Consider the following 11,897-nt stretch of genomic DNA (forward strand, 5'->3'; position numbering starts at 1 on the left):
GACCAAACAATCAAAGGAATGGTTATGAAAAATATTTCTGTAGTTTGTAGCTCTCTGTCATCTCAGGTCTCTCTTTTATTAAATAAGTTTAAAAGAAAAAGAGCCACAGAATGGTTGTGACAAGAAATAACACATGGACTGGAATTTAGAATACAACTTTTAATACATCCTAGACAATTAAACATCAAATGTGGGAATGTGCCAGTGGGAAAACAGATTTATATGTAGGTGTGGGTTTACTTTTCACTTAACAGCTCTTGGGCTTTCTCTGCTCCTTTTATGGAATAAGGAATTTGTTTCAACACAGTGAGAGCCTGAACCAGGCAAATAGTGTGCAAATTATTCTTATTAAAACTTCCATTCCCATCAGCTGTGTAGAAACCATGAAATTTTGAGAGAGAAAGAAGAATGGGAGAAAAAAACCCAAACAAAAGAAGCTAAAGGTCTTAATGCTATTGAAGAATAAATGGTTGGAATGGAAAATATACTTATTTTTCTCCTTCTGCAGGGTTGAGAGATCCACTGACCAGGTGATCAAGCCGGTGAACGTGGAAGCCCTGTCCAAGTGGGTTGGGAAGATCCCGGCTGATGTCCTGCAGGACATGCCCGTGATCGCCCCCATGCTGGCCAAGCTGGGCTACGACCCCTACGCCAACCCCCCCAACTACGGCAAGCCAGACCAGAAGGTGCTGGAGAACACGAGGAGGGTGAGGATTCTGTGTGTGCAGTTATTGCCTGAGTGGATCTGGGCTCTGGGGCAGGAGGGTGAGGATTCTGTGTGTGCAGTTATTGCCTGAGTGGATCTGGGCTCTGGGGCAGGAGGAGTCTAGAACATCCCCCTGGCCACCCTGGAGGGTTTGGAGACCGGACAGGGGGTCTGGGGTCTGTCCAAGGGGCTCAGCCAGCCTCACACAGAGCCCAGGAGGACACTGCCTCTGACCCCTGCCATGGCAGTGAATGCCCACAGTGTGTGAAGAATCACAAGCCGAGAGAATTCAAAATAAGTGTATTTAGTTTATCACAGAGTGTAAATGTAGAATCTGGGATTTTTAGTATATGGGGCTGAAGAGGCAAGATGGAGGAATTGGGGAGTGGCCCCTGTACTCCTTGTTCTTGTTCTTTTCCCCCATTTTCTGCTGAGTTGGATTTTAGAGATTGGTTTAGAGTAGAAATGACATGTTAGCATAGGTAGTAAGTATTGGTATGATTCTGTAAATAAAAAGTTCATTGTGGATGGTGGTTGGGTCAGGGAAATGGAACAAAGGGTCCGGGACCCTCTGACCCACCCCAGTCCTGCCCCGTGTCCTGCACTGCTGGGGACGCCCTGCAGAGCTGAGAAAGAACTGAGAGATGATGGAGAATAAACAACCTTGGAAACACGGACTGGGGACTCAGCTTGTCTGCTCTGGCTCCAGTGTGAAACACTGAGGGCAAAGAGAAGATGAAAAACCTGATTACCTCGGGGAACAGCAACCCCGAGGAGAATCTCAGGGAAGAGCAACCCTGAGAGGAGGCTCCTGTTTGCTCTGGGGGTTTGAGCTCTGTTTCTGATCCTTTTTGCTGCTTCACAGTTTGTTTTCTTTGGGGGAAAATGAAAGAGCTCCTTGGGGCCCTGAGCTGCTCCTTGGTGTGTGGAGCTGAACTCCTGAGAGCTGCCCAGAAAGTTGGGGAACTTGTTAACAGTGGGAAAAGCTTTCTTGTCTGGATTTCAAACTTGATGGACGAGCTCAGCTTTTTATAGATGAGGGTTGGCAGGAGCTCTGTCACAAAATTACACCCCAAATATTCAGTGGAGTTTGAAAAATGACCCTTAGAAAACAGCCCACATGATCAAAACGTCTGATTTTCCAATCCAACCCAAAGATGGAGCAAGGTCTGGTGCTGATTAACCTAAACTTAAGGATTTGAGTCTGAATTTAATGTTGTTGTAATTTGAGTAGTTGGGCTGTAGAGCTGTTTATCCCTGGAGGTATCCGTTGAAAAAACTCATTACCATTGTTGGAAATAGAATTAATAACTCTGCTTCTGTTCTTCTGGGCATGGAGAGTTTATTAAAAGAGGGTGACTTTTCCTGCTGCAGCAGAGTAATCAGGGAAAAAAAATTGAATTAAACAATTTAAAAAGACTGTCTTCACCAGCCTTCTGATCTTGAAAAAATTGCTTGGAATACTGATGGGATAGATAGGAATGAAAAAAGAATTGGAGTTTGTGAAGTCTCTAAATACTTTTGCATTATTTGTTCTTAGAAAACATGTCATTAATCATTAATTAATGTATAGCTGGCAGGTTGATTGTTTTAATTCATAGCTGATAGCTCAGCATGGAAAAAGTAACCCACTCTTTTTGGTTACACTTTATATGTTCCCTGTTTCAAAAGGCTCACAAGCAAATGAACTTTTCTGCACTCAGTTAAATTAAATGTTCAGTACTAGAAATTGCAAATTGTATTGGTTGTGTCTCGCTGATAAAAGTGACACAAGTTTTTACAGCCTGCTGACCTCTCTGAGGCCTCCACCTGTGTGGGGCAGGCTCAGGCCAAGCTGTAAAAATTGTCTGGATTTGTGTCTATTCTTGAAATTGATTTGATTTCAAAATCCAAGCCAGGAATTCAGGTAATAAACAAAGCCAGGAGCATCTCTCTAAAGAAATGAAAACCTAATTTCAAAGGCTGGCTGAGGCTTTTTCCAAGTTTGCTTTGAAGGATAATTTGTTTGTTTGCTGATGCTGAGAGCAGCTGTTAAAAACTGAAGCTGATCTAAATATTGCAGCCATATGGAACACTCATTAATATTTTGGCTGCTATTTTAATTTAATAGCTTTACTTACAGCCCCAGACAGCATTTTAATTTTGTTGTTTATTGTAGTACCCAGTATATATTTTTCTAGTCACTTGTTCTTTGCCAGAATTCAATTTATATGTGTGGTTTGTACAGATAAAGTGAGGGAGGTGTTCTGAATGAATGAATGCTAAAAGCAAGAGAGTACAAGATGATTCATCTTCGAAATTTAGAATATTTAGAATATTTAGAATAAAAACAGAGCAACTTAATGATTTCAAACTGTTTCAGACTCTGGTGTGTGAGTTTGGCCCATCAGGGCAGCTCTTGTGGGGTTTCCTTTCTCCTCCAGGAACCTGTGCTAATTTATTGCTGCTGCAGCTGGAGAAGAAAGCATTTATTTAAATGGATAAAATAAATAAAACTGGGTTTTTCCAGCCTTTTGGAGCTGGCACTTGGCAAGTTGAGTGTGCTCCTGTGTACTCTGAGCTGGTGAATTTGTAAATCACTGTAGCATTACTTTTACTCTTGCTTTCTTTCAATTCCTTCACCTGGGATAGCCTTTGCAGAGTTTTGTACTGGAAATCCAGAACATGGAATGTGGATGAGGTTGGCCAAAGCAAATCTTTCCAGAATTGTTTTTCAGTGCATTGTAAGAATATCTGGATCTTGTTTGTAGCCATTTATTGGCTCATTTTGTGTTTGGAAGCAGCTCTCTTATATTTGTATTTATATTTGTGGTCTCCAAGACTTCAAAGTGAACACAGAATTTGAATTGTGTTCATTGAAAACAGATAAAGATTGGATTTCTAAATCTGTCCCTTCTTGGAAAAGACCACAAATTGCATTTAACAGTGAAAATAATGCTCAGCAATTTAAAGCTGCTGCTCTAAATCATGAAAGTGAGAACCAGCAGTGTAAAAATTCCTGAAACAAGGGCTGGCACTGGAGAAAAATGGAAAGAAATGGCTGGTGTGGTGCAAAAGATTTATTTTAATAAGCTTTCTGAACACTCAGGTGCTGTTCTTTCTTCCTCTTTTCTCCTTTTCTGTCCCCTGCTGGTGACTTCCATACATACAGCTTCAATATCTTGGGTTTTTTATTCAGTCTGGAGACAAAATGATGATTTTCTCCAGCTAAAGGACAGTGCTTAAATTAGCAATGCTGTCTCCTTGAAGGTAATATAAGGGAAGCAATGCTCTCTCCTAAATTTGGATTTTTAACTTGACTGTTACTTGTGTAGGACACCAAAATGCTGAGGTTTGGTGTCTGAAATAACAAGAAGCAACCTGGGTTTGTACTTTGACATCTCTGCTTTTGTTTGAGGAGCTAACAGAGCATGAAGGGAATTTCATGTCTTGTGTTGCCCTCCCAGTGCTGTGTTAGGAAATAAAACATCTCTGACAGGATCTGCACTGGGAGAGCCACGAGTTCAACAGATTTTTCTGATGTTTTCCCTAACAAAGCCATTAACTTTGTGTTTATCTGTTTGCTGTTAAGCCTGACAATATTATCTTTTCTGACAGTTTCTCTTGTCTCAGCTGAGGAATGCAGAGCGAGGTCTGGCCAGGGTTGTGCTGTTCAGCAGATCTCTGCATGTGACCTCTCCAAGGAAGGAATTTTGCCTTCACGGAATATGTTGTGGTTTTCTTGTTATTCTGTTGGCTGATCTGTTAATTTATCACTGCGAGGGTTCCTTCCTTATAGATACATAATTACTTATTGTCCCCCCTAGAGTTTTAACAAATTCTACATCCTGAGCAGAAAGGAAATCAACATCCTGAAGTAAATGAAGTTTTCATCTGCAAATTATGCAGAAAATGCAAACAATTAAGCTGTGTGTGAGCTGGTAACCCAATCTCTATGGGGTGAAACACAAAAGTGTGTGATATGTCATTAGAACAGTGTGTGATATGTCCTTATCAGTTCTGTGAGATGGTGTAAAAGTGAATTTTAGAAGAGAGAGAGCAGCTGCCAGCTGCAGAGCTCTCCTCCTGCCCAGGAGAAGCTGCAGTCTTGTGTTATGGTTGGCACAGTGGTTTCCTCTCCCATCTGTCATGAATTACATCAGATTTTCTTTGGCACGTCCTTCCCACTCAATAAATTTGTATGCTTGGGATACACACTCCAGTAAGTTCTCTTAACTTCTTCATGGAGTTGTGCTCGCTGTCCTGGAGAGACCCAGAGGTGGAAGTTCCAGAATTCCAGAGAAAGAACCATGATTTTCACCAGGACTGTTCAGATGCAGAAGTTCTTGCACTGACAGCTCAAAGCTGTTCTCCAGCTCTGGTTTGTGTTCAGCTGATGGCAGCATCCAGAGATAAAAACAGATTTAACTCACTCCAGGCTCATGCCTGCTTTAAACTGGGAGGAACCATCTCCTGTTCAGAGTCAAAACATCTGTGACAATCAGGATTTCAGGATTTTGTCTTTGAGATTTTAAGGGCAGGAGCAGTCTCTGTTAATTTAAGAAGTGTATTTATCCAAAGGGATGAGGCTAACTGTGCTGTCAGAGGTGTTTGAATGCCCAGCTGCTCAGGGCCCTGCATCTCTATTTTCACTCATTAACCTGATTATAAAGGCATTTGGCTTTTTGGGCATTTTCTCTGACATTTAAAACAGAATTTTTGGGGCTATTCCATCTTTCCTGTGACAACAACACTTTCTCAGTGTCCTCCAAATTTGTTTAACACTCCCTTTAGTGTGTGTTCTTCCAACGTGCGGATTCCCAATTGCATAATTTCTCTCCAGAGGTGCTGCTATCTCATTTTTACAATAAAAAACAACCCCCCAAACCCTTTACCTCTGCATAAATATGATGAATAATGCAAAAAGAGAGTTATTACCCACCAAAATGGAAGCTGAGGTGTGGTGGCAAGCTGCCTTTGGCAGGCATTGCTGGGCCTGTGTAAGATCCTGCTCTCTGTGTTGTTATTTATTCTTATTCTTCTTTTACAATTAAACATCAACAGCCTTGTACTCTGCAGCTTGGATGTTTTAAAGTTTGCCAAGCCCAAGCACACTTGGTTTCAGGGTGTCTTTTACATTAAAAAAACTCATTTTTTTGTGTACTGGAACTGAACAAATATAATGAGACTCTTCCCAAAGCAGACAGGAAAGTGGGTGAAAAAAATGCTTTAATCTTCTATTAAAAAGAATTATAGGTTACACTTCTGTTCTGAAGTTCTCCCTCTGTGTTTAAAGGGGTTTTCTCAGGCAACTGGATGTGAAAGTTGTTTTCTGATCTCTTTTTGAGAATAATATCCATTCAGTTGGGCTATAAGAATGTATTTTGGTTTTTTAATAGAAAAGCTTGAATACTGTCAACACTGAACAACAAACTGACACAGCCTCAGATCCCCCTCTTCTGGAATTCCATTTGGACTTGCAAAATAATTCCCTTAGAAATGGTAAAGACCATTTCTTCTCAATTTTACTGAATTCTTGCTTAGACTGGAAATAATTCCAATATCCTGCTTCTGTCTCTCTAATGGCACTGTGAGTTATGTGTTTTACACTTAAAAACTGGTCAGAGAAGAATTTGGAATCCGAAGCCTCTTTAATTTCTTTGGCTGCAGATGGAGTTATTGTTTTTAGAATTTCTGAGTTCTGAGATCCCTGAGTTGCAATTGAAAAGGGACCATTTATGTGTTTTGGAATGACTTTAAACCAGTTTTTATGCAGTCTCCTCCTGACAAAACCAGCTCTTAGGTAATGTCAGTTCTGAACCAAAATTTGTGTGTTAAACCTGATCTTGGGCTTGTCACTGCTTAGGTTTGCCTTGGTAAATTGTGCTGTGTAAATGCTGATACTTTCATGTGAATATAATATGAAATACCTTTAAAACATTTATTTCCAGTGATATTATTCTTAATATTGCTGATCTTGGCTGTCTGCTGTTAGATGTTTATTGGGGATAAATGCTGTTCTGCAAAGGTGAAGTTTTTAGAGCAGACACAGGTCTAGATGTGTAATATAAAAATTAGACTGAGTCATAATTGCAGGAGTAGAAAAGGAGGAGGGTTCTGGAGACACAGCCTTGAGTTTGGTCCTTCTGGTTCTGAATCAGTCACAAAGTGCTGTCACCACCAGGATTAATTATTTTTAAGGATTCCCAGAAAAGGTGAAGGTTTCTGTCTGTTCCTTCCAACATCAGCACCATCTAACAAAAAAATCCTTTTTTTCTTGCTGAGGTTATCCTGTAACATTTCTGCTGTGACAGTGTTGTTTTGTAACTTCAATTCCTGTTCTCCAGGACACAGCCTGCATTTTAATGGTTTGGATAAAAGCAGAAAATGAGAAATCCTCTCACTGATTTATAAATATTTATAGTGGACCAAGGCTCCAATAGCCACACACTGAATTTCTGCCCAGGGTGACTTCCTTTAATGTTCCCATGGGAATGTGTGGCCCCTGGCTGAATACAGATGGGAGCTGTTCTTATTTTCTCTAAACCATGGAATATCAAAGTGCCACAATGTGTGTGTAATAATTCCTGCTCTCAGTGAAGCCTGGGATGGGAATCCAATCCCGAATCCGTCCTGTGAGGCACAGGAAATTCAGAGTGACTCAGCTGCAGTCCCAGAATGCAGAATATTGACAAGCTGGGTGTGCTTGGTGCTCTGGTATCTGCACCCAGGAGAGCAGAGAAAATGGGAATAAACATCCCCTGACTTCCTGGAGCTCCTTCCTTTGGCACAAACCAGGGAGTGCAGCTCAGAGCCAGGCTGTGGAGGAGCCCCTCTTCCATTTCATGGCTTTAGGGAATTTTTGTGAGTAGGTTTGGAGTAGCCCCATTTCCATTTCATGGCTTTATGGAATTTTTCCAAATAGGTTTGTGCCTTTTTTTAATTTTTCTTTTGAAATGTTTACACAAGACCACCATCATGACATTGGGATGATCAGTCTTTATGCTTCAGTAGACAGGATGGTAAAACTCTTCAAGTACACTTGTGGTTTTTTTTAAAAAGAACAGAATACAGTTTTACCCTTTTGGATTTGTTTATTCTCAGAAGCAAAGAGCTTTTATAAAATTATCCTCTAGAGAGAAGACAATATATTGCCAAACATTTAATGTTCTAGCATTAGTGGATGCTAACAAAAACCCCTTATTTCCTTTTTTTTTCCTTTCCCTTAACAAGCTCTTCAGCATTTCAAAGAATAGTGAATGAGGGCTTTGAGTAGTATATTTTTTGTTTGTTCTTCCAGGTCTATAAAGGTGAATTTCAGCTTCCTGACTTCCTCAAAGAAGTGCCACAGGTACAGTATTGAATTAATTTCCTTTTTGTGAGTGCAAATGATATCAAACAGCTTTTGTAAACCACTTTTTTGTGGGTCTGATTTTCTGAGTGATGGCAAGATTTGCTGATTATCCATGAGGTGGAATCTTGAACTCAGCATCCCAAACCTCTCCTGATTCCATGTGTAACTCCAGAGTTAAAAGTGGTGTTTGTCAGCCTGAGCTGCCTGAATATTGCTGTGAAATGGAAGGAAAATTTGAGCCTCTTTTCTGGACCAAACTCCAAAGTTTGTTACTTGTAGAGGAGCTTTATCTTTTATTATCTTGGTTTAAAGCAAGTCTAGTCCAAAGGGCAGAGTTATAACTACTGAGAGATTCTGAAAATAAATAAAGATGTTATCAAAGTCAACAAACCCAGCCATGGATAGGGGTGGTGTTGATTTAATAGTCAAGTGTGCTATGGAACTTCAGGTTTTACTGAAAATTCACAATTTGTTACTGTTCATTGTCATCAGCTCCCTAAGGGACCTGCAAGAAAACAAAAAGGAAAACCCTTATTGTGAAGCTCTCAGACTTTAGGATTTTGTGGATATCACAGAATTGTAAAATCCCAGAATGGTTTGGGTTCAAGGGACCTTAAAAAGAATTTTTTCCACCCCCTGCCATGGGCAAGGACAACTTCCACTATCCCAGGTTGCTCCAAGCCCTGTCCAGCCTGGCCTTGGACACTGCCAGAGATGAGACAGATTAAAAACACCCAGAATCTACCACACAGAAAGCATTTTGACTTCTCCATTTGTTCAAATAAAAACGATTTGATTAAAAAGGAAAACCGATTTCTTTTGTTCCAGCCAAAGAAGACAATAGAAAGGAAGTCTCGTGGCAAGATAAAATGAACGAGGATCAGTGAAGTGGCATAGCTGTAGTGTGTGTTCCATGTTTTCACAAAATAACCCTGCTGTGGCCACCAAATCTTTCTGAGCAGCCTTTGTGTGGTCTCTAACGTGGCTTTTTCCTGGCTCTTTGCCTGCTTGGATCACCGAGTGCTCCTGCTTTGCTCAGCTCTGGGGAAGCATCCCAGCCCTGTCGCTGCCAGCGTTGTCCCTGTCGCTGCCAGCGTTGTCCCTGTCGCTGCCAGCGTTGTCCCTGTCGCTGCCAGCGTTGTCCCTGTCGCTGCCAGCGTTGTCCCTGTCGCTGCCAGCGTTGTCCCTGTCACTGAGTGTGTGCTCCACGCGTGTGCTGAGCCCGCAGGAGGGGCACTCCTGCCACAGGGAATTGCTGTGGGATGGCAGGGTCAGGCACAGAAAAGCTGCAGGAATGAGGGGAAATGCTGCTGAGGAGGGTTTAGGGAAAATGCAGGGAGATCCTTCAAATTGAGCACACCGGGTATAGATGGTGTGCTAGCAAAAAACACCCTTGATTTTGAATAAATCCTAGGTTAAATCCTTGTTTACGTACAGTATCATTTAAATTATGCTGTTTGTGGTTTTCAGTTATCCCAGGATACCCAAAAGAACCTGGGCCACTCTAATAAATTCATAGGATAAGGAGGTTCCTGCTAAATTCCAGGAGGTGGATTTATACAATTAGCTTAGTTTAAATACAGCATTTACCAAAATCTGAGCAGATTTATCCATAGCAAAGAAAGACCATCTAAAAGACAAAAGTAAACACTGTGGAAGAATAAAAGAATATTCCTTAAACTATAAAAACTTGATCAAATTGATGCTGACAGTGTTCTTCTTTAGTATTGACTTAATGTAACTAAACAGCTCAAAGGTTTGGAGAATAGACATTGGTACTGCTATTTTTATCCTCTAATATAAAATAACTAATTTAAATTCTTTTTTTTGACAGACTGAACCTATGGAATAGAAGATTAAATGGACATTTCTTGCACAGAAGGTAATAAAAGAGCATTGCAGTTTGTTTATTTGTTGCTCTTAATTTAAAACTATTTTTGTTTAACTCCTGTAACTCCACGGGTAAGATAAATATGAAGATATGTTTTTAAAGGAAACTGCTAAAGATGAGCTGGTTTGTAATATTTGATTTATCTCATAGCCAGTATTCAAAAAGCTGCATTTTAGTCACTGAATAAACAGTGACAAAATTTTACAGGGAGCTGAGTAAATTCCAGACCAGTTAAGGAAGGAGTGATGCAAGATTTCCTGTGTTAATCCAGGGTTTTTATTTGTCAGCCCTGCTATCAGATGTTCTGACCTGACAACAAAAGATGGCAAAACTTAAATCCAGTTTATAAATAGCCCAAAGCAACGTGCCCTACAAATATCCCCAAAATAGATCCTTATGTGGCCATAAATATAAACACCCTAAATATAGCCCAAAGCACTGCTGTGTGTAGAAATAATGGATCTAAAAGCTTCCCAGAGATGAATTCCTGGCCTTCACTGTGAAATCAATAGAGAAACCATCATCTTTTCACACAGTCAGTGTTAAAATGACTAAAGCATCAACCTCATTTTGCACTTAAATGGATTTCAGCCTGCAATATTTCTGTCTAAAGCTGCTGCCCAGTTTCTGAGAAACCAAACTGGGACTTCCCAGCAGTAACTTCCACTGGCTCACAATGTAAGTGGAAAATCAGGGTTTTTGCACTGTGCTCCAAGCAGTCTCTGTGATGATAAAGGATGGACAAAGCAGCCACAGTCCTTACAGCAATGGGATTTGTCTTGGCACTGACTTTCCACCTGCTGAGACAACAGTGGCTACTCTCAATTCTGCTTTATTTCTAATTCCAAAATGCTGTCCAGGATTAAAAGCTGAATATTACCAGGAAAGCTCCAACATAACTTTATTTCTTTTTCCTTAGAAGATCAACTGCTGCCTTTTCCATGGGAAGGATCCCTCAGGCCTGTCCCCCTGGGATCAGAGGTGCTGCTCACGGCCTGCCCTCCTCAGAATGTTCTCTCCTGTTTCTTTCATCCTCTTTTCGTTCCAAATTTTGCTGTTGTGAGCGCATGTAAACCTGTTAAAAAAACAAACAAAAAATCACTGATGTTAATGTAGAACTGCATTACATTCGCACAACTATTTTTTAAGGTTTTAAAAAATTCAAAAGCAATGCCTGTCTCTGAAATTGCTCCTCTGTTTTAATTACACTGCTCCTTCTTCAAAGATTTTTTTGTTTCTTGTAGCAGTTTGGTTTTAAATGTACAAAGCTGTCAAGAGTGATCTGTGCTTGTCCTGAAAGATTTTTGCTGGAACAGTTGTTTTACTCATATGTGGAAAATGTTAAATATCTTTTATTTAAAAAAAAATTGATAAATTACATGTACAATTACAATTCAATGATCTTTTGTATTTTATTTTTCAAAATAAATGCTTTAAATGTGATTTTTGTTTATTTATTTATTAATTAATGGGTTTGCTTCCAACTTAATATTTAAATAATATATCAATATCAATAAGGTATTGATGTGTTAGTTTATAATTCAAGATATTGATGTGAGGGAAGATAATGATCTCATGTCCTGGGTTTGGATCTTATTTTAAGGTTTACAGTTTAATGCTTTTTTTTTTTTTTTTTTTTTTTTTTTTTTTTTTTTTTTTTTTTGCTTTTAATAGCTGGGTGATGAAGAAATAGTAAATTGGAGTGTCCCACTGAGAGGTATAAGGTGAGATTTGTTTATTGCAGGAAGAAGTAGGTAATTTTTAGACTCTTGAATTTGTTCCTCAAAAGCAGTTTTGTTCAGAGCTGCTCTGCTGGGGGGACGCTGCTGCTGTGAGTTGTGTCCTGAAGTTTCCACCTTTAGGATACAATGTGGAAGATGATTATTCCCATAAAGTGATTTTGGGATGGTTGGTGTGTCTCAGCTTCGGCTCTCCTCGGCAGTTCAAGGTGCTGAAAGGGTTTTCAA

General features: G+C 40.0%; 1 protein-coding gene across 14 annotated transcripts in view; it reads left to right on the forward strand.

Annotated features, from left to right (window-relative positions):
- The window catches only part of TPST1 (tyrosylprotein sulfotransferase 1), a 30,703-nt gene extending 19,330 nt beyond the window's left edge, over nt 1-11,373 (forward strand). For 7 of the 14 annotated variants that reach the window (XR_010081049.1, XR_010081047.1, XR_010081050.1 and 4 more), the window contains 5 exons: nt 509-707; nt 7,986-8,036; nt 8,868-8,943; nt 9,874-9,921; nt 10,850-11,373. Coding sequence is in view for 4 of the 14 variants with exons in the window: in XM_063402546.1 (XP_063258616.1) it covers nt 509-707; nt 7,986-8,036; nt 8,868-8,886; nt 9,874-9,878 (274 nt within the window). In the remaining 10 variants the exon portion in view is untranslated. The remainder of the gene's footprint in view (nt 1-508; nt 708-7,985; nt 8,037-8,867; nt 8,944-9,873; nt 9,922-10,849) is intronic. The other 7 variants (XR_010081052.1, XR_010081053.1, XR_010081051.1 and 4 more) reach the window with 7 other exon arrangements.
- Nucleotides 11,374-11,897: the final 524 nt, after the last annotated feature.

The sequence above is a fragment of the Prinia subflava genome, chromosome 8, assembly GCF_021018805.1.
Source record: "Prinia subflava isolate CZ2003 ecotype Zambia chromosome 8, Cam_Psub_1.2, whole genome shotgun sequence".
NCBI classification, from domain to species: domain Eukaryota; kingdom Metazoa; phylum Chordata; class Aves; order Passeriformes; family Cisticolidae; genus Prinia; species Prinia subflava.